Genomic DNA, 27,546 nt, shown 5'->3' on the forward strand with positions numbered 1-27,546 from the left:
TTTTGAAGTTAAATTTTTTTTTATTTTTTTTATTTACATGAAAATAAATGTCTTTTCTACTATCGACACTAGGAGTGTCTAGCGTCTTGGTACCTTACGATACCATTTGCGATACAAAGCTCACGATTACGATAATCTCATGATATGGCGTTACAACGATTATCGATAAATTGGTCAGGAAATCATTTTAGGATATCATACAAAAAAAACTAATAAACAGAAAAACAAGATATCTTCATCTTTCGACTTTAATTTTATCACTAGTAGAAGTTCAACCCATTTGAACTGGGAGCGTAGCAGCGAATGAATCCCTCCCACTTCAAATAGGCTCCTCCCACTTCCATGTCCGTCTGGTGGCCAATGCACAGGCAACGAGGTCATTTTGGGGCATTTCAGGTTTATTTCCTGTTGATATTGGCACATTTTATGGGTCACTTCATGTTCATTTTGGGTTACAGAACATGAAATATCCCGGGAATTAATTGGTAGTGACTCAAACTCAACAAGCTCAACGTGTAATGCTCTAAATTCAACAGAAAGTGACCTGTAAATGCCGCGAAAATCAGAAAGAGTGACTGCGAATGCTATAGTTTTGAATGAATAAACATTCATTCACCCATCCCAGTCTTAATGGATTAGTCGTCGAGCAACGTCAATGGCAGCCGCATAGTTAACTGACACTATTACGGTGGTGGATTTTGGTAGCAACTTGTTGGTTCCTTATTTTTGTTTTTAAACATTGACATATTTTTAAAACGATATCTCGATTCTTGGCATGAATGTATCAATACCTTTTGGGATGCAAAGTACCACCATATATCATCATATCGATATTTTGTCACACCTTGAATCGACACCATAAACAACTCTGCCAAATTTCAAAATGGTGACAAATCAAACCATCATTTCTGTTTTCCAACATCTTCTATATCGCTTCTATTTTTTTTTTTTTTTTTGACAATCACTCCATATTTTTGTGGTCCAGTAATAACACAATTCACTATTGTATACATTGCATTTAAAGACCAAATGTGAAGTAAGGTTGGCCAACCATGTTTTTGAATAATATCAATGGCTAAACAAGTATAAGCATATTTTCGTTATTTTTTTTTTTTTTAACGCAACCCTTCCAGATTCTTTGTTTAACCCATAGCAACGCCCTTGACAACCAAAATGCTTTTCTTCGACAATCTTCGGAAATTACGTCAAACAGAGAACTACAAGGGAAGTCCGCCATAGAACAGTATCGTTGCACTGCTTCTCGGTAAGATGCCATGGCGGTGTGTGGCGATGTATTGTTCTCAATCTAAAGAAAAGTTGTATGAGTGGCCAAAGGATAGCAGGGCACGTAAATGGACATCTTTCGTTCGCACGAAGCGAATGAATTTCACGCCATCATCGAGTAGTGTTCTCTGCTACAAACACTTCGAAGATGCCTGTTTCCTCAACCGGTCTGCTTATGATCAAGGATTTGCAAAAAAGTAAGTGTGATTTTGGATAGATGACTGATTACTTTGTCAAAGCAGAGCTGCCAGCTGTTGTGGAATGAACAGTAGAAGGTAGCGACATTAGCCGAAGGGTAACTTGAGGCAAAACCCCGATTGTGTTGTTGAATGAACAGTAGAAGCTAGCGACGTTAGCCGAAGCTAACTCGTGGCAATCCCCGACCATAGTTGTATTGAGTTCATTTTGCCTACACTTATAAATTCGTCAAAACTTTTCTTGTTTTGGTGAACACTTCTGCCTTCGTCAGAGTCCGAAGGCGGAAGTGTATTTACCTGACGTGTTTCACACGTCAGGTAAATAAAAACTAACGTCACTAGCTTCTACTGTTCATTCCACAATTTGATCGGGGATTCGTCAAAACTTTTCTTTTATCCCAGGCAATAGTAGGTGGTTTATTTACCTGACATGTTTCAGCGAACACTTCCACCTTCGTCAGAAGGTCCAAAGGCGGAGGTGTTCGCCGAAACATGTCGGGTATATAAAATCTAACGTCGCTAGCTTCTACTGTTCATTGCACAACATGATCGGGGATTCGTCAAAAGTTTACTTTTATCCCAGGCAATAGTAGGTGGTTTGTTTACCTGACATGCTTCAAATCATAAAATTATAACAGCCTATATCTTCTCTGGTCTTGTAATCCCGATGGGTCTTGTCTCCATTCCATGTCCGGTAGTCTGGGAACATTGTTTGCATCCTGATTAGCGTATGGCTAATACATGTACGGTCCAACATAAAATTCCAACCTCCTCTTCTTCCTCCAACTCTTCAAAAACTTGGATCTTATATCGCTGTTTGAATTACTGTTTGAAGGGCTTTGTATGGCGGCCGTATGGAGCGCTGCAATCGCTGTTCACGGTGTGACGTATCACTTCCGGGTTCGTCCCCTTTCAGGCTCGAACTTCGGAAACGCGATTATTTTGTCAAATATACAACATATAAATTATTTTTTCATGCTTTATTTGTTGGACAATGTTTAATGACATTAATTGTAACGCTATTTGGCATTTTATGAAATTACTTCACATTTGGTCTTTAAAGCAGGGCCGGAGTGGGACTCATTTTCAGCCCGGAGGTTTCATGCCACGCCCGTCTCATCAGACCATAGGACATGGTTCCAGTAATCCATGTGCTTTGTTTACATGTCTTCAGCAAACTGTTTGCGGGCTTTCTTGTGTACTGGCTTCAGAAGAGGCTTCCTCCTGGGTTGACAGCCATGCACACAAATTTGATGTAGAGTGCAGCGTATGGTCTGAGTACTAGCAGGCTGACCCTCCACATCTTCAATCTCGCCAGCAATGCTGACAGCACTCCTGTCCAAACTATTCCACATAGGGCTGCAGTGGGTGCTGGATGAAAAACTGAATTGCAAGAATTCAGCACTACACAATTCTCAGTCTTCGCACGTTAGCAATTATCTTCATACAACATTGTCACAGCTTGGGGTTTCCCCCAGAACACCTGCAAAACCTGGTAGTACAGAAGCCCACCTGTGACTCTCTATTATTTTGAAACAAAAAAACAATAAAAGTAGACATAATAATGTTAAGTTGACTGCATTCATGATGACAACTATGTTTTATTATGAGCCATTTCTTCACAATACTTAAATGTTGAGTTTTACAAACAGGCAGTGTCTTGAAATACAGTTTGAATAAACAAAAATACAATGGCAGTGAGCTGGAACAAGTTTGTTCATAAATCGACCATATGGTCGTTCCATTGTGTTTTCAAATATATCGCCAGACGCTGTTAAATTTTAGCCTGGTGGTGGCGGGCAATTAAAACTGGTGTCCCTCCAGGGTATTAATGCAGAAGGAGAAACTGATAACATATTTAGAACTAAATCTCTGAAATCACTTTACAGGCTCTTTTAATTGATGAAGATTAGTTGGCCGTCCAAGAAGAAGCCATGCAACGCCACACAGATGGCCTAGTATGTTTGTTATGCCCGTTTCTAGCTTTCTATGTACAGTGGTACCTCTACTTACGAACGTCTCTACATGAGGAATTTTCAGGTTAAGACACGCTTCAACGGGAAAATTTTGCCTCTTGTTACAAAAAAAAACTTCCGGAACCAATTCATTTTGAAAGTAAAGGTACCACTGTATTGGGAAAAAAAACAAAACAAAGTTTTAGCAAATTCCATCTTTGCCTTTTAAACACATTTTTTTCCTTTTTTTTTTTTTTTTAACTTTCCCAAGGTCCACCAAAAGGAGCTTTGGATGGAATCGAGGCCTTCTTTTTCACCATGGCTGCAAAACAAGCTGGACTCAGATGGAGAAAGTTGGTTCAACGTTTACAAAAGTATGGTTGGATGCGATGCGATAGTGATATTTGTGACCCCCCCAATTTTTGCTAGCCTTGAGTGGGGAAGCAGATGGTGTGCCAAGTCTGGAAAAATGCCCAAGTCTCACTAAAAGACCCTCAAACAACAATCGAATGCTCCCGATTAAAAAACGCCGAAGCCTACGAAAAAGTCTGGTCAAATACATATGGTACGTTGCGCTGTATTTTTTTGACTTGTTGTATGATTCATTATCACTTATTGAGGTGATGAATCCCAAACAAGACACTAAAATCTTACAGTTTCAGTGTAGGAATTGTACTTTTATCAAACTTTTTTTTTTTAGCCAGCAGCAACAGCAGCCACTGGAAGAGGACGATGACTCTTCGCTGAGTGATTTGGAAAAGGTTTCATACTTAACACACTCACACATTCCCTTCAAAACTGTAATTGTTACCTTGACCCGGTAGTGTGAATCCAGTCAAATTAATAGCACATACAGGCATGTAAAAAAGTTAGGACACCCCATTAAATATTTAGTTCTTTATTAAGAAATATTGACATAACAATGTCTGATCTTGTTTTTCTTTATCTCTGGAAGAGAAAGTGATGTAATAGCAGGTAATCAACAAACATTAACATTGTTTTACTCATCAAACCAAATTTATCAACAAAAATGCATATTCTAACTGAGGAAAAAGTTAGGACACCACACCCTACCCTACCAATAGCTGTTACCCCCTTTGGCTGAAATGGCTTCAGTGAGATGCTTTTTGTAGCCATCTTATCTACCAGTCTTTGATCTGAAGAAAGTTTGCCGCACTCGTCAACGCAGAATACTATCAACTAGGGCTGCAGCTATCGAATATTTTAGTAATCGAGTAATCGACTGAAAATTCTATTGAGTAATCGGATAAAACATTTTTTTTAGGTAAAGAGCAATTATACATATAGATGGGAAAAAAAGACATTTCATGTAATATTGAACCATTTTCAGTCAATCAATGTCATTATTATCGATGTACATTGTTGAAAACAGCCAACAATTTCATCTCAAATGTGACTAAAAAAAGACTAATTCACTGCTTTCACTCCAAAAACTTTTAGATCTTATAAAAAAAAAAAAAAATCTATATATATATATTTCTTACCTAAAAATGTCATTACGCTTGATAACACCCATGACTTAAAAGTTAGGTGTTTTTCCTACGTGTTTCAATTGAATTTTGACTTGTGTCAAGCGATAAGTTCTAGTTAAGTTTTAAGTCAGTCTAAACTGTAAGTCCTGATAGGATTTTGAGTTTTTTCAGTGTTCAAAATAAATGCTGTGCTGTACTTTAGCACATTAGGCACCAGTGCTACTTGGTGCTTTATCCAGCAATGACTACTGAGCTAAAATTGACAGTTAGCATTATTATGTTTTTATTTTACACCCTAATCACTCTACAGCGCTGTTTTCACAGATTAAATAAAGCCTGTATGTAAGAGTTAGCCACGCATCGACAGTGGTCATAATGAATAGAAACCTAGCCCTGCGCAGGGATAACGTTAGTGAGCGAGTGAAAGTAACGTTAATCTTATTTATGAGCGCCGAGAAGTGTACTGCTTTAAGATGGCGGCTCGTTTATTAACGCTGCCGAGTCGGTCATTTCGAATCTAGTTCTACGTACATGTGATATCTATTACACGCATCAGACGCTACCTGCTAGGCTGCTACCACCGTAGCAACAAGCGGGCGTAGTTTTTAGAAACGTCAGCGCAGTTTGTAACGGCTGTCGGCTGCAATAAGGTATTTTTTTATTGCTTCTTCCTCTACGCACGTGACGTCAGCGCGTTGTCCCGCATTAAAAGTCGTCCAGGCAAAACGTGATGCTTAGAGCTGGCAAAATTAAACGATTCCTCGAGGTGAATAATATTACTCGGATTAGTTTTTAAACTCGAGTTACTCGAGTTGCTCGAGTATTCGTTTCAGCTCTACTTTCAACAGTGACTGACTGTTGAAGTGAGTGAAAACACCATGGTGAGATCAAAGGAGCTACCTGAGGTCTTCAGAAAGAAGATTGTATATGCTTATGAGTTTGGTAAGGGATTTCAAAAGAATATGAAATCAGCCATTCCACTGTCCGGAAAGTAGTCAACAAGTGGAGGACATTAAAAACAACTGCCAACATGCCCAGGTCTGGCTCTCCAAGCAAATTCACCCTGAGAGCAGACCACAATATGCTGAAAGAAGTCTGAAGAAAGAAAGAAGAAAACTGGACCCTGCAACATGACAATGACCCAAAACGTACCAGTAAATTCACCAATGATTGGCTGAAAAGGAAGAAATGAGTCCTGGAATGGCTGAGTCAAAGCGTAGCTCTTAATCCCATTGAGATGCTGTGGGATGACTTGAAACGGGCTTACATGCAAGAAACCCCTCAAACATTTCACAGCTGAAAGTGTTCTTCATTGAGGAATGGGGCAAACGTTCTTCAGACCGATGTCAAAGACTGGTAGATGGCTAAAAAAAGCGTCTCACAGAGAGTTATTTCAGCCAAAGGGGGTAACACTAGCTAGTAGGTGGTATGGTGTCCTAACTTTTTCCTCAGTTAGAATATACATTTTTGTTGATAAATTTGGTTTAATGAGTAAAACAATGTTAATTTTTGTTGATTACCTGCGATTAAATCACTTTCTTTTCCAGAGATAAAGAAAAACAAGATCAGACATTGAAATGTGAACAATTCTTAATAAAGAACTGAATACTTAATGGGGTGTCCTATTTTTTCACTTTACATGTACTGTATGCATTGAACATATTTATACCCTGTGGATATTGTCCTGACAACAGGTTCTTTTTTATATCCTGCTGCAGAAATATTACCATTATATTCAAAATGGCATCAACTTAGAAAATCTTACTCCTCTGCAAGATTCTTGGGTGAAGAACATCATGGGGAAGGTACCTGGTCACCTGAAGAACCAGAACGAAACACTTTGCCTGCTGCTTGATGAAGTCAGGGATGACTACTTGCTCAGCATCAAGACTGCAATCTGTAATTACTAACTCCCTTTTTAGATCAGCATCATCCTGTTCAGTGTCATACGTTGGTCGTCTGAAACTTTTTCATGTTTCCTGGTCAGAGGTGGGTACAGTAGCCAAAAAGTAGGAGTAGTCCAAAAAAAATAAAGAGTCGTGTTACTTCAAAATAATATTTACAGAAGTAAAAATAGCCCTTCAAAAAATGTACTTGTATACTCGTAAAAGGTATTTGATGAAAAGAATACTCAAGTAATGAGTAACATTGTGACTAAGTGCTTACAATCTCAGATGTTTTATTTTTAAAACAATGGTATATTGATTTCTTGGGATAACGTCATCTGTATGAACTGTTATTATTATAACATAGTACATGACCATATTAGGCCCAAAGAAATCTCAGAATTCTGACTGGAAAAATCTACAGAAATGAAACATCACCCATCCTAGGAGCTTGCGTGCCCTTGAATGGAGAAATAATATCTTTTACAAGGTCTATCGGTGCCAAATAAAAACTAGAACAGGTTGAAATCTGAACTTTTTTAGTAATGTTGACGGTAGCGTTCTATGTGAAATAGTTTATTTCTTATGGCACTTTAAAGACCCTACGTAATTAAACAGGCCGGCATGATAGTTGTCATAGGATCTGGGACTGCAAGCTTGTGTGTGGCAGAGGTGGGTAGTAACCAGTGTTGTTAATAACGGCATTAGAATATAACGGCGTTACTAACGGGTTTATTTTCTTCAGTAGTGAGTAATCTAATTAATTACTTTTCTCATCTTGGCAACGCCGTTACCGTTACTGAGGTGGGAAAGGAGTGCGTTACTATGTGTTACGATGTTGGTTGACTAACGCGAGAAAAGTCTGAAAAAGACAGACTCATGGAGACGAGAGAGCAGAGCAGGAGTGGGGAGGAGGCAAGGGAGTGTGACGCCATTGCAAACGCGATGCTACTATGCTAGGTGGCTCAATAATACCTGACTGTAGCCGATAGCCTATAAACTACACCCACATGATTCTTCAGTAGATATCACATAAATACAGAACTAGATGCAAATGACAGACACGGCGGCATTAGCAACATATATAATAAAGAACTAGATGCGTTAGTAAACAGCCGCCATCTTAAAGCAGACTTCTCAGGAAGGCATTGTTGTAGAGAATCTTCCTAGCGAACCTGAGCCACTTTTGATCTAAAATGCTCCTAAATCGGCAAAACTAAAATTAAAATCTTAAATCTATCTTTAAATGATGAAACAGTTTTAAAACTTACACATGTCGAAAATAGACAGAAGGGAACTAATGCAATAAGGGGAGCAATTTTAACAGCTTTAACGGTTGATTATCATCATTAAATGACTTTTACACATTGCAAAGGTTACTATCTAGTTATCACAATATCCGCAATACCCCTGTGTCTAGTTAAGTTTCGGGTAAAGAATTGGGCTAGGGCCAATTGTCCCAAAAGTGTCCTGTTTTTTTTGGGGGGGTGGGGGGTTGAGAAAAAAAAAGAAAATTATCACCAGTTACTTTGCCAAGTAACTAGTTACTCTTACATTCAGGTAACTGAGTTACTAACGCAATTACTTTTTGGGTGAAGTAATTTGTAACTGTAATTAATGACTTTTAAAGTAAGATTAACAACACTGGTAGTAACCCATTACATTTACTCCGTTACATTTACTTGAGTAACTTTTTGAGAAAAATGTCCTTCTAAGAGTAGTTTTACTAAGCCATGCTTTTTACTTTTACTAGTGTTGAGTTGTGAAGAAGAAACGCTACTGTTACTCCGCTAATTTGGGCTACACTAGTCATATATCAGACTTTACTTTTTTTTTTTTCCAGTGATGCAAACAGTAGTTCTACCAGTTTCACCAATGAGACGTTGCAACAATAATCACACTACTCCATTATACCAACCAGACTCAAGCTTGCATTCTATGGCGTGGCCTCCTCTCTGCCTGGGCTGCGGCCCGCGGGGGCAGGGAATGTCAGAGCTCCGATCTCGCGCCGCCCCCCGGTGACTTCTTGTCATTCTCCTGCTTCCACCTTCCATTTTCTTTTCTGCCTGGGCATCCACCCTGCAGGACGTTGGCTGGGTATTGCCTGCTCTGGTGGTGGTTCCTGCCCTGGGCTTGGTGGACCATTGGAGGTCCTACGATGTGCTATGCCAGATGGGGGGCCGTGGCGGTGGCTCGTGTCAGGGGGATGATGGCGCCCATCCCTGAAGGCCATTTGATGCAGGCGCGGATGGCCTGGGGGACCACCCTGGATCGTGGGGGGATGACGGCTGCCCCTTTGCTGGGCTGCGGGAGGAGGGATGGTCTGCGCTGACTCATAATAGGAACTATGAAGGAACTGTTCACTGTTCAGCCATTCAAATAAGGAACTTTTTTCTCCACTAGAGGGCTCCCATGCTCTTTGGACAAATGATGCTTCATTTCTGTAATTTTTTTCTCTCAAAATTCAATGATTTTTTGGGCAATTTTTTAGGCTTAATGTGGCTTATTGTACAGTATAATAATAATAACGCAGTTGCTCACAATGTTACTCAGTACTTGTGTATTCTTTTCACCAAATACTTTTTTACTTGTACTTGAGTCCATTTTTGGGATGACTACTGTACTTTTACTTGAGTAATATTATTATAATAATAGTATTATTATTATACTATATTAGTATATTAAGTAATATTATTACGGCACTCTTACCTGAGTAAAATATTTGGCTACCCTACCCACCTCTGGTGTGTGGTCATGGAACTGGACGGTTACGTCTGGTTTGTATTATGGAGTATTATGTTTATTGTCTTTTTTTCTTTTTGACTTAAAACTTGATTTATTAAGTTTATTATTTATTTATTCATCACTTTATTAAAAACTTAATAAATTTGACTTTAATATAATAATATTACAAATTTATTTAGCCTATTACAAATTTTTTCTTATGAGACTTTTATCCCAGATTATTTTATTATATTGGAAAAAAAAGGTATTTATTTTTTTTAAAAATGTTTTCTTTTTTTTTTTTATTTAAAGGTGCAATCAAATGGTGAGCATGTCAAAAAATGAAAATGACTGCACAGACATAATTTTACATGTAAAAATCTGGCAGTTTTTTAAAAAAAACTTTTTTACACAGAACAATGTATCAGGGAACACCCACTTTCCTAGCAATTTTGGTTGTGACAGCCCAACCAGAATTGATGATCATGTCTGGCTTTTTTGTGCTGCATTATGTAGTACATGTTGACAGAATAACAGAATGGTCACATAACAACAATGAAAAATAGTCTACGGCTTTTTTGTGTCCAAAATACGGCCTGCTATCAATTTAAAGTCACTTGCTGTAGTATTTCATAGCACCTTTAAACAGAATTCTTTATTGTAACATTATACAATTTTTCTTCAAAATAGGCTCATTTGAAATTAGCATGGCATTTCGGGGTGCGCATGGTGGATACATAAGGTTTGTTATCTAATCCATATTCCCTTATTACAGTGAAATACACATTTGGTGATCCTGTGGAAACCGACGAGGATTCGTTAAAAGATCTTCCTCCTCACAGAAAAGAGTATATTAGTTTCATTTTACATTTTGAGATTGTGATGAATGGGAATGAATCAATTCTTTTTTTTTTTTTTTTTTGTTCAACTCAGGTTGGTGCAAGTGCCCAAAGAATGGAAAGATTCCTTCAAGCTTTCGAGAAAAAAGATGAACAACTGGCTGCACTCTTTCAACCCCACAATGCAGCAGGTCCTTAATCTGTGGAACACTACTTACAGGTACATATTCTGTCAATATTGCATTTATGACTAGTTAGAATCCTGCACATCATATAAACTAAAGTGTTCTCGCAGGGATTTGCGTCTGATCGATATCGCTGAACTCCGGAGCGGAACTGAGCCCATGGAGTTGTCGGCGTTTCAACAAAACGCCAACGGTCAAATTGGGAATGTCAGAGGGACCCTTCTCAACAAGTGAGCAAGACATTTAAAATCAGTACGGGTGTAACAGTACATGTATTTGTATTGAACCGTTACGGTACGTGGTGCTCGGTTCAGAACGGAGGCGTACCGAAAAAGTTTCTGACGTAATGTAACCCTTACTTTTCGAGGCTGTGAGTCGATCGGGTTACAGTTTCTTTGTGTAGATTATATTTACTCTGTCTTCTCTACTGTAATGAGGACCATCACGGTAGGACAGTATAACCCAAAAACGTCAACGGCGCGACAACGTGGCCGCCGCGAGAATGAGTGAAACGCGGGTGTTAAAGCCAATCAGCCAATGCACACCAGTCGCAGTTCGGATGCGTCTCAGAAGCGGCTCAACACGACGCAAGGGAAAAGAACGGCAGAGTTTATTATTTGACACGAGACGCGACCCTCCTGCGTCAATACTACTACCAGTAGCTAGGATCGGGCAGACTGGAAGTCACTCATGGAAAAATACGGTGGATCCGGTCGATTTTCAAACTAATATGCAATCGTAACGCACTTTTTGAGTCCATCAGATCTCTTGAGTGGTTGATCGGGGCTGAGTTGACTTGTCTTTGTTGATTTACTGCTGTCTTCTCTGCTATTATAATAACAAACACGGCCCCTGTTCAATACAAAACCCTCCTACCACAACAAAAAAAGTAGGAACTAATATTCACATAGGAACTAAAGTTATGCAACATAAAATATACAATATAAATGAATACTACATCATATTTGTAAAATATACTCGGTAAACACATAATAAAATAAATAATAGCCCATTTACATAAAATAAATTGAAATGAGCTAAAACACCTGTAATTAATTAATAAGAATGATACACAGATCCTGCTTACACAATTAAATTTATTAATCTCTATGTGGTGCTTTAACTTGAGAAAATCCAGCAATAAAGCTTTTGAAAACCGTTCATAAGAAGAAAAAAAAAAGATTCATTGAGGCATTTCATTTGTAAAATACATGTTAAAGTCTTTGTCATTGGGATTGCTTTTCTTTTTAGCACAGGACTTCTTTTTTCTTCTTTCAGAAAGAAAGCTGACTAAAACGCGGGATCTGAAAGGCAAATTGTTGTTGGATTATCTTTAAATACCCGCTACTTTTTGAGCAGAATTCTAGCTTTGTATAGGCTAATGTTCCTATTGTTGAAAGTACAAAGGTGTGTAATAAACAACTAGCACATTTATATTTTGCATTTTGTTTTCTTACTGTACCGAAAATGAACCGAACCGTGACCTCAAAACCGAGGTACGTATCGAACCGAGATTTTTGTTTACCGTTACACCCCTAAAAATCCGAGACTCCAAAGTGAATTGAAATGGATGCTGAAGAGCTCACGCGGAACTTAAATGTTGTGGATTTTTTACAAACTCATTTCGCAAACGTATTTAAATCTTCCACTGCAGTTTTGGTTTTTAACAGAAAGCTGAATAAGATGTCAATATAATTTGTTTTCATTGTTGTTCTTTTACTGAATTCCTCAGCATTTCTGTCATTTAGAGAAATTGTGTACTAATTGTCATTGCTGACTTAGATGGCTTCCTGAAGTGCACAACATTTTTTATCACGGGAGTCGGCGTAAACTGGTGCCACCGCAAAGCCAAATGGACAAGCTGCAGTCTTTCTTTAACTGTGCCGCTACACTAATGTCTATCCAGCTGCAGAACCTGGTCTTAGACTCCATGAGTGACTACACCAAGTTCATTTGTCCAAATCCAGTAAGGACGAAAAACATCTTTCACTTTTGCTTTTCTTTTTTGATGGTATTTCTTATCTCAGGGCACAGAGCAGGCCTTCGAGGAGTCAGTGTTTGTGCTGTTTCTGATCCTGGATGATCGGCAGATCACGTTAGAGCCGGACCTCAAATCCTTTGAAGACATTCTGCTCAATGTCTACGAGTTCATGCTCAGGTCGGTCACCATGTTGCCACGTGTGGAAACCAAACTCTATGCAGAATGGGTGAGTGTGTTTCTTCATTTCATTTTTGTTGACCTACTGTTTGTCAGTCCTTTTCAATTATTTTCTGTTACGCTAAATAATAATCAATTCAAATTGATGAGCAACATGAACTCATGAGGACAATATGCCAAACAATTTGACCGAAAAAACAAAAGTGAAGAAGGTAAGTATTTGAACACCCTGCGATTTTGTTCTCCCACACAAAAATGGGCGGGTTTGAAATTTCCATGGTAGGTGCTTGTCCACTGTGAGAGGCAATCTAAAAAAAAAAATCCAGAAATCACAGTGTATGTTTTTTTTAACTCTTTTTTTGTATTATACTGCTTCAAATAAGTATTTGAACACCGGAGAAAATCAATGGTAACATTTGGTACGGGGGCATGATATCAATTTTTTGAAAACCGATATCGATATGCTCCTTAAGGCCGATACCGATAACCGATAATATATATATGTGTATATATATATATATATATATATATATATATATATATATAAAATATGTATGTATATATATCAGGGGTCGCGTTAACTGAATATTTTCCGTCGTTGACCGTTTTTTTTAAAACGGTGACGGAAAAAAACTGAAGTCCAGCTGTCATTTTGACAGGTTGCAATTCACACCCCAGACCACAGGGTGGCGAGTGAGCATATTAATTAGCTATTGTCTCTCTTGATGCATGACGTCGTTGGCTTTACTCGGAAAAATGTCAAGGCAACTGAGTGTCCGAAGTTTCTTCCAAAAGCGAAAGCAAAAGGACGATGGTGTTGATAAAAGAGGTGAAAAAAGAGGGACTGATGCAGTGGAGGATGAAGGATGAATTGGTAAAACGGTGAAAGCGGCATAAAGCTAAAAAAGCAGACCAGACTAGCCAGAGCCTGAAATTATTTCAAGGAAAATATGGAGGGTGCCACCACTGTGTGTACTCTTTTTGCTAAGCTGAGCTCGCATACCACGGTAGCACGTCGGCTATGAACGAACATTTGACGCGCCGTCACCCAGGTGTATTTCGGAAGACAACAGGAAACAACAAGCTCGCAGATTGTAAGTACATACAACTTTCTAACGATTTTTTAAAAAATTGAAGTTTCCTTTATGTGCGTCGTATCAACGTGCATTTTTATTTAATAATAATAATAAAAAATTTAAAGAAATATATATATACATATATATATATATAATGGAATTATGTAATATTTTATTATTATCAAATGTATTAGGATCATGGAAGGTCCCACTTGGGGGGGAATATATATATATCCTGTATATACATAATATAATAAAAATATATATGGAAACACAGCACTGGCCTGCTTACTGTAATCCATGACTGCAGTAATGTTACTTACTCTATATTATAAAGTATTATTGTATTATTGTGTATATACATATAGTGACTGCATCAAGATATAGTCATTTTAAAAATTTAAGTGAGGGGTAAAAATAGATTATGACCGGATTTTTATGACCCTGTCAGTCAAAATGACAGACAACGAAAAAGTCTAGCGCAACCTCTGATATATATATATATAATTTTTCAATGAATATTCACCTGAGTTTTTAAACACTTGTAGGTCAAAAATACTAGTGGTGGATTCAGCATAGATTTGCATTTGACCTAACCAGAATTTTCATGATGACATGAGCATTATTATAATGAATTGATAATATAATGAATATTACAATGACAAGAATAGTTTTGACTTCAAATAAAGTGCCCGTAGTAATTTTTTCAAATAAATCTAATTTGAGTCAATCACAATCAATCAGTCAATATCATTGACGATGTGTTCCCCTGAACAATAAGCACAGAACTAAAACAAACATAAACCCAACTGGTATTGTGCTTTGTCAGCAACATCTGGTGCAACAAGAGAGGAGACTTTTGTCGTCTTGGTCCATGAAACAACTTTCTTAACCTGGCAATTATACATCAATAACCAAAAGGCCTCTCAATAACTTGTAAACATAACAGTGTAGAAGGCAAACATTTTCTAAATGCCATAGTAAGGTTCATCACTCAATGACGGAAAAATAAGGCCTTTAGAACAGTAACAAAACTTTGCATACTGGCAAAACAGGAGTGGAAAGAAACGCACACATCCCAATCCACCAAGACCATGCCAAAATATTAATTGGCCCGATAATATATGAGGATAATGTTATTGGATTTATTGGGATGACGTCATAATTCCTATTATCGGACGGATAATTATTGTGCACCTTTAATATTTGGTAGAGTAGCCTTTGTTCACAATTACAGAGGTCCTGTAATTTTTCACCAGGTTTGCACAGACTGCAGCAGGGATTTTGCACCATATGGAGGTAGATTTGTGTCTTTATTATTTAATCCAAAAAAAAGTTGCTTCAATCAAATAAAAAAATGCTTCAATCAAAATATATATTTTCAATCGAAGAAAACGTCTCTTCAATCAAAAAAATGTGTTTGAATGCAAAAATAAATTTGAAACTCAAAAAAATATATTTGAAAACTATTTTTCTTTGATTGAAAAATTTTTTTTTTGATTTAAGTCAAGTTTTTTTTGATTGAAACACCATTTTTGATTGAAGTCATGTAATCTTGCGTTGGGACCACATTTTGGCTAGGACATTTGTGTCTTTATTATTCAATCAAAAATTAAGTTGCTTCAAACAAAAAATATATATTTTCAAAAGAAAAATCACTTCAATCAAAAATTTTAAAAATATCCAATTGTAGAAAAAAAGGTTTGAATGTGAAAAAATATTTGAGACTCAGAAATTCGCATTTGAACACTTTATTTTTCATTCAAACTGTTTTCTTTGATTGAAGCAATCCTTTTTGTGTTTGAACCATATAAGGGGTAGGACATTTGTGTCAAAAACATTCAATCGCAATAAAAGTTGCTTTAATCAAAAAATTATTTTTAATCAAAGAAAAAAATCATTTGCAAAAATATATATTTTTTGAAAATATTTTTTTAAATTTGAAATATATATATTTTTTTATTGAAGTGTCACTTTTTTTGAAAAGCAAAAAGTTTTAAACTCTTTTTTTTTTTCAAAGTGGAAAAAGTTTTGAACACACTTTTTTTTTTTGAAGTGGGAAAAGTTTTGAAGGCACTTTTTTTCGATTGAATCATTTTGACACAAAGATTCAACTTCAACGCTAGTGCCGGTGTGTTTGAGTGGCAGTTGATTGGGCCAATGGCATAAAAGTATGAAGCAAGAATAATGGCCATTGGCCACAAGGTCTCCATCCAGCCATCGGAGTCTCCTGGAGTCCAAGCCGATTATAGGGCACTGGTACGGGGGTGTAACATCGGCATTTCACCGGAGTACCCGCAACGGCACGTTGCCCTGTCGCGGCACACTGGTCGGACCCCGATATCACCCCCCAGGCGCGGTGGCCGGCTGTCGAGTGGACGGTCCGCGAATGACACGACACTCATTCAAAGTTGAAGTGATGGGGCTCCAGGCGTGGACGCCGGCGACTCGCCGGTAGTCCACTCTCTTACTGGGCAGGCTAGTGTCGGGCCACTCGCCGACCACTCTTGTACTGGCGCGTCGCGGACACTCTGGTTGGAACCGATTGCCAACCGTCACGTCAGGGCAGCGGGTGAAGTTCGCCGTGTTGAATCACATTAAGCAGCAGGGCACCATACTCCGGTGAAATGCCAATGTTACACCCTCGTACCAGTGCCCTATAATCGGCTTGGACTCCAGGAGACTCCGATGGCTGGATTAGAGGTTAGATTTTGTGCCCGAACCCGAACCCGAACCCGACCCGACCCGACCCGACCCGACATTCGGGTCGGGTCGGGCCCACATTTTAAGCATTCACGTTCGGGTCAGTTCGGGTCGGGCCGCCATGCCGGACTAATAAATTATTAAAAAAAAAAAAAAAAAAAATGGAGAGCAGGCTCTCTGTATTGCGCTTCTGCTTGTGCGTGTGCACGAACGCCGTGGCGCCGGCCGCTTTTTCATTTCCTTGTCAGAGAGGCGCGTCCATGTGAGAACAATATCCCACACACTCAGAAATATGTTTAACAAACTTTCCCAGCGTTATTTCGTTGTGTGAATGCTTTGATAATTCTCAAAAAAATATGTAGATTATTTAAACATTAAGAAAACTTGCGTTTTTTTCTGCCAACTAGAAGAAATGAAAATAAATTGCTGCTGCTGCGTTTTTTTCCGCGTCACTCCAAAAAAAATAAATAAATGGAGAGCAGGCTCTCTGTATTGCGCTTTTGCTTGTGCGTGTGCACGAACGTCGTGGCGCCGGCCGCTTTTTCATTTCCTTGTCAGAGAGGCGCGTCCATGTAAGAACAATATCCCACACACTCAGAAATATGTTTAACAAACTTTCCCAGCGTTATTTCGTTGTGTGAATGCTTTGATAATTCTCAAAAAAATATGTAGATTATTTAAACATTAAGAAAACTTGCGTTTTTTTCTGCCAACTCGAAGAAATGAAAATAAATTGCTGCTGCTGCGTTTTTTCCGCGTCACTCAAAAAAAAAAAAAAAAAAAAAAAACCAACAACAAAAAATCGGGTTTTTCGGGCTCGGGCCTGCAAATCTAGTTAAGTGATCGAGCTCGGGCCGGGTCGGGCCTCAATACCAGCGGGCCGTGTCGGGTCGGGCTGGATTTTTTAGGCCCGAACTAGGCTCTAGGCTGGATGGAGACCTGGTGGCCAATGGCCATTATTCTTGCTTCATACTTTTATGCCATTGGCCCAATCAGCCGCCACTCAAACACACCGGAACTAGCGTTGAAGTTGAATCTTTGTGTCAAAATGATTCAATCGAAAAAAAGTGCCTTCAAAACTTTTCCCACTTCAAAAAAAAAGTGTGTTCAAAACTTTTTCCACTTTGAAAAAAAAAAAGAGTTTAAAACTTTTTGCTTTTCAAAAAAGTGATACTTCAATAAAAAAAATATATATTTCAAATAAAAAATATATATTTTAGAAAAATATATATTTTTGCAAATGATTTTTTTCTTTGATTAAAAATAGTTTTTTGATTAAAGCAACTTTTATTGCGATTGAATGATTTTGACACAAATGTCCTACCCCTAATATGGCTTGAACACAAAAAGGATTGCTTCAATCAAAGAAAACGGTTTCAATGAAAAATAAAGTGTTCAAATGCGAATTTCTGAGTCTCAAATATTTTTTCACATTCAAACCTTTTTTTCTACGATTGAATTTTTAAAAATTTTGGATTGAAGTGATTTTTCTTTTGAAAATATTTTTTTTTTGTTTGAAGCGACTTAATTTTTGATTGAATAATAAAGACACAAATGTCCTAGCCAAAATGTGGTCCAAACGCAAAATGACATGACTTCAATCAAAAATGGTGTTTCAATAAAAAAAAAACGACTTAAATAAAAAAAAAAAAAATTCAATCAAAGAAAAATAGTTTTCAAATATATTTTTTTGAGTTTCAAATTTATTTTTGCATTCAAACACATTTTTTTTTTATTGAAGAGATGTTTTCTTTGATTAAAAATATATATTTTGATTGAAGCAACTTTTTATTTGATTGAAGCAACTTTTTTTTTGATTGAATAATAAAGACACAAATCTACCTCCATAGCACCACTGCTCCACACAGATCTTCTCTTGATCAATCAGGTTTCTGGGCCGTCACTGAGAAACACGGAGCTTACGCCAAAGATTTTCTATTGGGTTTAGGTCTGGAGACTGGCTAGGCCCCGGCAGAACCTTGATATGCTTTTTACGAAACCACTTCTTAGTTATTCTGGCTGTCTGCTTCGGGCCACTGTCATGTTGCAAGACCAAGTCACGAACCATTTTCAATGCTCTAAGGCGGGGGCTGGCAACCTGTTTTTTGTGGCTCTTTAGCGCCCCCTAGTGGCTCTCTGTACCATTTTCATAAATGTTTGAAAATGGGGAAAAAATGCTTGAGGGAAATATATTTTTTGTTCTGATATGGTTTCTGTAGGAGGACAAAAATGAGACAAACATTCTTAACGTTTTCCAATGCCGTAAAAATGTGTAAAATATATATTAGATTTCAACATTTCTTCCTACGGAAATTTGCATCATAGCCTGCGACACACGTTTCTACCAGCAGGGCAGGATGCTAGGCAAACAAACCGGCAGCCGAATACCCAGTTGGGAGTGAGAGAGAAAAAGTGTGATTCCATTACGTCTGAAGAACTTAGAGGAGCGCAAAAATAGATTTAAGAGGTGGATTGCATCACCAAACTACACTACTGCTTCATGTACATTCGCGAGAGCGAGAAGTTCGCGCACACATTTGCTCTTTTATAAAACTTTAACATTTGTTAATAACACTCTCTGTTCTGTGATATCATCAATCGCTTTACATACGCATTTTTATTTAATTATTTTTTTGTTTTTTTATTTTTTTAACCTGTCCTGTTCAGCTGTTTGACACAGAGAATGGAAGTCTAAGTGCCCAGATAGTCTGAACAGTTTTAATGTTTCACATTGAGAGTCTGACATACTCCCTTTGTGATCATTCAACATACCTCATTTATTATGACAAAACAGTGAACAGGAAGGGGTAATGGGGGAACAGAAGAAAAGAAACACAATAGAAGAAAGAGAAGAAACACAAACAACAACAAGAAATACATTGAACGCCTAACTACACTAACTACTAATATGTTGGTGCTGTCGTCAGCTAAATGTATTTCCGGTTGACACCATGTGGGGGGCCTGTTGACCAGGGAAAGAGGGGGAAGAAGGTGGGGGAGTCTATAAGCTAAGTGATAGAAAGGGGTAGAGTGTACACATCATCTGTGTGATCTAGAACCCGGTAATCGTGTGAATCCCTTGTGAGTGTAAGCCCGTTGGCGACCGACCCTACGCCGCCCCATCGCCAATCCCGGCACTGGGACCCCCCCCCCGCCCGAGCGCGCCCAATAACATCCAGCCGCACGCGAGCCCCGCCGGGCAGGGAGGGCGGGCCCGGGTAGGGGGCAGCGCAGCCCATCCCTCTTCCAGCAGCCCAGCAAACGAACCCCCCCCCCCCCCTCCCTGTAATCCAGGGTGGTCCCCTGGGCCACCCGTGCGCCCATCTTCCGGCCCTCGGGGATGGCGAGAGGGGACGCACCACCAACCCCACGCCCGTCCCCAACCCCGTCCGCCCACCCAGGCCACGAGCCGCCGCCGCAGCCCCCCAGCCGACACGGCACGCCACGGGGCCCCCAGCGGCCCACCAAGCCTAGGGCAGGGCAGGGTTCCCTGCCGTAGCAGGCAACATACAGCCGATACACCGCCGCCCAGCCAGCGACCCGCGGCGGAGCACAGGGCGGATACCCAATTAGAGAAGAGAGGGGAAGGCGGAGGCAGGAGAACGCCGAGGAGCCGCCGTGGGGTGACGCGAGACCGGAGCCCCGACCTCCCCCCACTCCCGCGGCCGGCAGCCCAGGCAGAGAGGAGGCCACGCCTCGGGAGCCATGCCATAGAAAAACGTGTGGGACCCACCTACCACCCTATTACTGTGGCTGCCAGGTTCCCAGCTGGCAGCCATAACCCAGCACCGTGATGGGATTGTGAGGGTAGGGTAGTGCAATGTATGCATTAAAATAGGAGATCTTGGCTTGGGGCAGTGGGACCGCAGCATGGAAATTCAGCCCAGCTGCCCGTCCCACCGCCCTTTGCCAGAGGTCTCCTGTGGAGTATGATGTTTGTGGTGCGTTAAAAAAAGGTGCAGGATGTGATGCATTAAAAACAGGGGGGAGCCAGGCCAGGACTTTATGTCCCCGTCCCAACTCTCCCCGGAGAAATGAATGAGTATGTAAGTGCCAGGGTGAACGATATTTACAGTGCTGAAGTGAGGAGTGCGTGAGTTAAGAGGCAGGTTCCCGCGGGTGTTGCCCCGTCCACCGGAGCAACCGGCAGCAGGGCGGGAGAAGCGCCAGGGCCCCGATCAGCCCCCGCCCCAGACCACACACGGCGCACCCGCAACCGCCCACCCCTCCCCCCGCCGCCCGAGCGCCCACCCCGCACCCCGAGCAGGTGCTACGCCAAACGCCGGAGACCACGGGATGTCCACTTCACCAGCAAGTAACAGCAAGCCCCACCCAGGGCCCCGCAAGTTGACAAGGCTAACTCTATTTTTCTTGTTCTTAAAGTAGAATTTTGTTACGGCTGAGTCTAGGTCTTGAAACCATTTTTGAGTAGGTTTAAAAGGAATCATTGCGAACAAATAATTAATTTGTGGTAATATTCTCATCTTGACTGTCGCTATCCGGCCCAGAAGTGAGATGGGTAGATTATTCCCGTGTATCAAATCTTCGCATATTTTTGCTAAGAGAGGAGTGTGATTTAGCTTAGTTAATTCTGTCAGTTTTGGTGAGATGTTTATTCCAAGATACTTGATGTTCCCTACTGGAATGTTATAAATTAGATTTTGATCTGCAGGATTCCATGAGTTTGTTGATTAGGGCATTATAATGGATTTTGACCAATTTATAGCATAATCTGATATTTGTGAAAATTTCTTTATAAGTTCAAAAACCTCACGAAGAGAGGATTCTGGTTTTTCTAGATATAGTTATATATCGTCTGCGTATAAATTATTTTTATGTTCTGATGTTTGCGAGCGGATCCCTTTAATATTAGTATTTTGTCTTATTGCAATTGCTAAGGGTTCAATAAATAGAGCGAATAATAGGGGGGAAAGTGGGCAGCCTTGTCGAGTTCCCCTTTGAAGACAGAAACTTTGTGAAATGACCCCATTTGTGTTGACAGTGGCTTTTGGGGCGTTGTAGAATGTTCTTATCCAGTGGATAAATGGCTCCCCAAAGCCAAATTTTTAAAATTTTAAAAAGAAAAATCCAGGTGACTTTTTCAGATGCTTTTTCTGCGTCCAAAGAGAGGATAATTGCTTTCTCTTTATTATTCTGTACTCTATTAATGAGGTTTAACGGTCGTCTTATGTTGTTTGTAGAGTTCGTCCTTTAATAAAGCCGGTCTGGTTATTATGAATTATAGTGGGAAGAATTTGTTCTAATCAAGCAGCTAAAGCCTTTGCAATAATTTTAATATCTGTATTCATTAAGGATATTGGTCTATAGTTTGCTGGTTGGGTTGGGTCTTTCCCAGCTTTTGGTAGTAGTTTGATTACTGCAGTGTTCATAATGTCTCTAATTTGACCCTTGGCCCTGATTTCTTGTACCATACTATAGAAAAGTGGTGCCAGCATATTCCAAAAATGTTTAAAATAAGACGTCGAGAACCCGGCAGGCCCCGGTGCGTGACCTGTTGGCATTTCCTTAACAGCATTCCATAATTCAGCGAGGGTAAGTGGGGTATCTAGCAATTGTTTGCTTTCTAAAGTTATTTGGGGGATGTCAAGATTACTAACGAATAGGTCTATGTCTTCTTCGTTATGATCATTTGTTTGTTGTCAAGTTTTTGTAGTAGCAATAGAAAGTTTCGTTAATTTTTTCTGGTGATTTTGTTATTATGCCGGCTGAATCTTGTATTGTTGTAATTAATGTTTTTTCTTTGTTGCGTTCAAGTTCGTTTGCTAAATATTTCCCAGATTTGTTATTATGCTCAAAGTTGGTATATCGCAGTTGTTGTAACAGAAACTGAGTTTTTTTCTGTATGCGGCTCTCATAACACGTGTTGCCGACGCCCGTTTTAAACCCTAGACGAACAGTAACCTTGGAAATGGTGGTCCCAGCTCCTTTGTGGTCATTGACCAACTCTTCCTGTGTAGTTCTTGGCTGATTCCTCACCATTCTGAAGATCATTGAGACCCAACGAGATAAATCTTACATGGAGCCCCAGTCTGAGGGAGATTGATAGTCATGTTTGGCTTCTTCCATTTTCCAATAATTGCTCCAACAGTGGCTTTTAGCTGCTTGGCAATTGCCCCGTAACCCTGTCAAGCCTTGTTGAGCTCTACAATTCTGTCTGGTGTCTTTGGACAGCTCTTTGGTCTTGACCATGTTAGGAATTGAACTTTTCCTGATTGTATGGGGTGGACAGGTGTGTCTATGCAGCCTCAAACAGGTCAAAAAGTTCACCTCCACTCCATTTATTTGTTGGACTTTTGAAAGGTGAGTAACAGGTCTTTAAGGCACACAATTCTAGCCAATAGACAGGTGTTGAAATACTTCTTTTCATCAGTATTATACCAAAAAATTGTTTAAAAAATCGTACACTATGATTTCTGTATTTTTTTCCCCTTTGGATTCTTTCTCAGAGTGGACAAGCACCTACCATGAAAATTTCAAACCCGTCCATCATTTCTAAGTGAGAGAACTCGCAGGGTGTTCAAATACTTATTTTCCTCACACTATGATACAAACTGTGCTCGCTGGTTTACTGATGAAACACTCACAAAGCGGGACGATTGTTGGCAACATTCAGCACGTTTTAGCTAAAAAAAAAAAAAATCTAGTTAACTTTTGCAGTTATTTATTGTGGCCGTAATGTGCTGTACAGGCATGAAAATCTCTCACCTTTCGGCGAAATTCGCCGTTTCGAAGTAAAAAAAAGGTGACCTACGTGAATTGTGTAGATCTAAGGAGAAAAATTTTAAAGGGGGGGTCGGGAGATTTTTTTTTTTAATGTGGGACACTTAGTATGCAAGCGGGGGAAGCGGCACAAAGCCAAAAAAGTGCACCAGAGTGGTCAAAACATTGACTTATTTCAAAGAAACGAAGGAGGGTAAACTGTTGTGTCCAGTCTCTTCAATGCCAAGCTTCGCTGCACGTCGGCCGTGAATGAACACCTAAAGCACCACGACATGTTTTATTGAAGTTGCTAAGCCTGTCGCTATATGCAATGAGTCCATTTATCGCACGGTAAATAAAAAGGAGGGCGGTAATTTTCACGGCTGGGTTTTATCGCTGTGCGCGCGTGCGTGCATATATTTGTGCGTGCGTGCGTGCAGATGGCATATGAGACAACAGTTCCTTTCACAGATGTTTATTGGTCATCAACTCGCCTTAAAATTAAAGTTCAGACATACAAAATAAGGAAACACATCTATATTAAATACCATAAACGTTAGCATTGCTACATTGAGGCTAATGGGGGAAAAAGGCAACCTACTTTAGCCTGCTATAAAACATTGGCAGTCTTCTCCAAAACGCAAACTTGTGGTTAAAAGGTGACACTTCAAACATGAAAAATCGCTGGTTAACAGCATTTGCAAACGAAAAATGAAAAAAAAAAAAATTACTGACACCGCATGCAATGACAAAAAGATCTTTTTTTGCGGAGTGTAAAGCTCACGGTTAGCGGTTTCGCGAACATACTTCCGGTGAACATTTAAAAAATAAAAGCACGTCATGTTCATCATATAAGTAACGATTTCTCGAGCTAATCCCACATCCTTCAGAATTCAGATTCTACACTAAGAATAGCTTTAAAATGACACCCTTTATGAAAAATCTGATTGGCAATGAATAATTATTATACTACTATTATACTGTATAAAGTAGTATACTATAATATTTATGCTAGATATTTTTTTTTTAAGAATTGTTTTGAATCATGTTGGAAAGGTGAAGTCAGTGTTCTGAATCGGTTTACATTTTATTCTTTTGCACTAGTTTTTGCTATCAGCATTTGACCTCATTGTTTATTTGTAATTCATAGTTGTTATTTACATGTTTATTTGTACTTTAATAAAGAATTTAAGTGTTCCAAAATTGTGAATTAATAAGCGTCATCAAAAATGTCAGTGCTAAATTAGTGTTAAAAAAAAAAGGGGGGGGGGGTTATTTGATTAGTCGACTAATCGTAAAAATAGTCGGCTGACTAATCAGGAGAAAATTAGTCGTTTGGGACAGCCCTAGTTGTACAGATTACCAGAACATATTTCCTCCACACCCTTCTCACCTTTTAACCCTTGACCCATTTTCATGCCTGACTGTAAATGTCAGCTGCCTCTAAACACTGGCGACTCTAGCCAGCACAAACAGTTTTTTAAAATTAAAAACCCGATCCTTTTCACCCGATTCTGATCCTCTGAAAAATGTCCTGAACGGCCTGATTTCTGATCACGTGATCGGATCGGAACATTCCTAGCCCCGAACGAATGCTTCAGACCAACTTGAACAACTCCCTGAACCCATGTCTGGAACTGAACAAGGTGTCAACTATCTTGGTCTGAAGCAGATGTTCACGATTCATTCCAGGCTTCATTAAAAGCTAGAAAACATGTAAGCTGTACATGGTTTTAATCATTTACTACAGAAATTGGTTGACCTGTCTTCCAAGACAGGACATATGAAAGTCTCGGGGACCTTTGTTCGAAATTCAACAGGAATTTGGACCGTTTTGGCTTGAAGCCTGTAATTTTGGCAAATCCCTGAAATAGTTAATGTCTCTTTTTTAGGAAAAATGTTGGTTTTAAACAGACATTTCAAAAACCAGTACTGAAAATGGAACCCTATTTCGTCATCCTCTCCCTGTTCTCCCAGTTGAGTTCCTCCGGGGAGACCCTCAAACCGGTGATCTTACCAGAGATCATCCAGGTCCAGGCGGAGGAGGTTCGCAAGGTTGTCATCTCAGAGTACGTAAAGCCCACAGCGCACATTCACGAGTACGACAAGTACACCACATTGGTGAACAAGGAGGCGGAGGAAGCCATGGAGCGTTTCCTGGGGGAAGAGCACACCTTCCAAGAGCTTCTTGAGGAGGTGATCAACTACCAGCAACTGATTGACTGTATTCAGTACACGTCACGGAAGGTAATAATGACAGCGTTAGTGGTTGTGGACATCAATAAGGCCATTGAAAACCAATATATCATATTATAATTTGGCGATGATGTGCTATTTTAGGTAGTCAACCTCGGCATGTTCGAGGTCCAGTCCCACAAGCTCATTCAGTCCCTGGTAAAGCGTGCTAAAGACCTCCAGCAAAAGCTGGTTACACAGATGCTCCAAGGTCATCAAGACATTAACACAACGTACGTTGGTTTGGCTAAATACTTTTTTGGGGAAATGGTTCATACCTTAGAACATTGTAATTAAGATAATAATGGGGGGAAAAAAAATCATAAATGCAGTTTTCTTATACAAAGTATGATTTCTTCATTTCAAAGGTTATGCAATGAATTTCAAAAGATCGCAGAGAGGGCACTGAGCACGCCACCGGACACACATTCACTGATGGAGTTGAAGGTATCAACACTAAATATCCCAAACCTGAATGTACTCCCCTATCATTTGCTCCAGGCATAGGCTAAATACTCATGATTGTTAATACATAATGAGAGCTACTGTGTGTGCTCGTCTGTCAATGTTCATTCGAAATACAGTAGTTGGAAACCTTTATTTATTTATTTTTGGAGTAAAAGTTTTTAATACAGTATTACAGATGAAAACATCTTTAGTAGGGATGGGAATTGATAAGATTTTTACGATTCCGGTTCCATTATCGATATTGGTTAACGATTCGATTCTTTATCGATTCTCTTATCGATTCTAATTTGGACTAATGGACTGTATGAGGTCCTTTCTAACAGGAGTATAAAAATAGCTCATAAAATCATTTAGGATTATTTTAGATGCATATATGTTGTAAGGAATTGGGGGGTCGGTGACAAATTTGCCGGCTGTATATGACTGACCTAATCCTCCGGTCAGAGAAGATGCAGCAACTTCAGTTGATTTGATGAAGTAATTTCAGTTGTTTTCGTCCCTTGTGCCATTTGAATGCATTTGGACATTAATTTGAGAGTGTGTGGTTTGTGTATCTAAAAGAACTATATAAAGAAAACATCAATAAACTTAGTATCAGAGCTGCCAACTTTTAGAAAAACCTTGGAGTGAGATTTTGTTGGGGCTGACCAAAATTTTGCCCCGCACGCAGGCAGGATGTCGATCAGGCTACGATCTGTCAACTCAGCCGTCTCTGAAGATCATTTGGCTACAATCAGTGAAATTAAGCCAGTTGCCTTTCACAAGTTTGTAGCTGATCGTATGTACAGGGTGGCCCAAAAAAAAGTTTACACTGCCATAATACAACTTAAATGCCATGTTTATTCATCTTAGAATTAGAATTTAATCACAAATTATACATTATTGTAAAGAACATGTACAGTACACTCTATTTTTCAATGTGTCCTCCCTTAAGTGTCACAACAACTTCTTTATGTAGGATGCTGTCATCTTTTCCCAAGACCTCTCCAAGGCTGCCACAGAAGTTTGTGGCTTCTTACAGGCACTGTCCTCCACAGTTGCCCATATGCTATAATCCAGGGGATTGAGATCTGGACTCTGGGGTGGCCACATATCACCTTGTCAATCAATTTTTTGGTCCGCACAGATCGGGTTTTCCAGACCCAGGTTTTCGTGAGGCTGTTCCAGTATCTTTCAGCTTCTTTTTAACTTTGTAGACTGCACATCTGGATATTCTCAGATTTGCTGCAATCTCAGTAGGTGTCAGACCGGCACGCAGCAATTCAGGTACAGCTAAAGTTTTCTTCATTTTCAGCAGAAGCACAGGAATTGTAGAGACGAGAGATTACCAGCTGCATTGAGTGACCTTAATGAATCACTTAAGCATGACAACCTATTTAGATATGTTTCAATGGCTTTTAAACAAGCAGTCAACTGAGTGTAAACTTTTTTTTGGGTCACCCTGTATGTCAGACTACATGGAAGCTATCCCCATAAATTAAACATGCTAGTCTTTGTATATTGGCATCATCAGCACCAGTTAGCTGATCGTTGGTTATGGCACACTACAAGAAGTTTTGTCGTCTCCGACACAAAAAATCCGGGCCGATGCTGGGAAACTGTCGGCGACAAGGATTTTGTGGC

General features: G+C 39.5%; 1 protein-coding gene across 2 annotated transcripts in view; it reads left to right on the forward strand.

Moving 5' to 3' along the window:
* The window catches only part of dnah7 (dynein, axonemal, heavy chain 7), a 213,468-nt gene that overhangs the window by 733 nt on the left and 185,189 nt on the right, over nucleotides 1-27,546 (forward strand). For both annotated transcript variants that reach the window (XM_057852777.1, XM_057852775.1), the window contains exons 2-14: nucleotides 3,371-3,439; nucleotides 3,708-3,789; nucleotides 3,866-4,001; nucleotides 4,137-4,197; nucleotides 6,648-6,828; nucleotides 10,315-10,387; nucleotides 10,473-10,598; nucleotides 10,674-10,793; nucleotides 12,346-12,529; nucleotides 12,591-12,770; nucleotides 25,198-25,467; nucleotides 25,561-25,688; nucleotides 25,824-25,902. In XM_057852777.1, the coding sequence (XP_057708760.1) occupies nucleotides 3,416-3,439; nucleotides 3,708-3,789; nucleotides 3,866-4,001; nucleotides 4,137-4,197; nucleotides 6,648-6,828; nucleotides 10,315-10,387; nucleotides 10,473-10,598; nucleotides 10,674-10,793; nucleotides 12,346-12,529; nucleotides 12,591-12,770; nucleotides 25,198-25,467; nucleotides 25,561-25,688; nucleotides 25,824-25,902 (1,644 nt within the window). In that variant the 5' untranslated portion in view covers nucleotides 3,371-3,415. The remainder of the gene's footprint in view (nucleotides 1-3,370; nucleotides 3,440-3,707; nucleotides 3,790-3,865; nucleotides 4,002-4,136; nucleotides 4,198-6,647; nucleotides 6,829-10,314; nucleotides 10,388-10,472; nucleotides 10,599-10,673; nucleotides 10,794-12,345; nucleotides 12,530-12,590; nucleotides 12,771-25,197; nucleotides 25,468-25,560; nucleotides 25,689-25,823; nucleotides 25,903-27,546) is intronic.

This window comes from Corythoichthys intestinalis, chromosome 12, assembly GCF_030265065.1.
Source record: "Corythoichthys intestinalis isolate RoL2023-P3 chromosome 12, ASM3026506v1, whole genome shotgun sequence".
NCBI lineage: Eukaryota > Metazoa > Chordata > Actinopteri > Syngnathiformes > Syngnathidae > Corythoichthys > Corythoichthys intestinalis.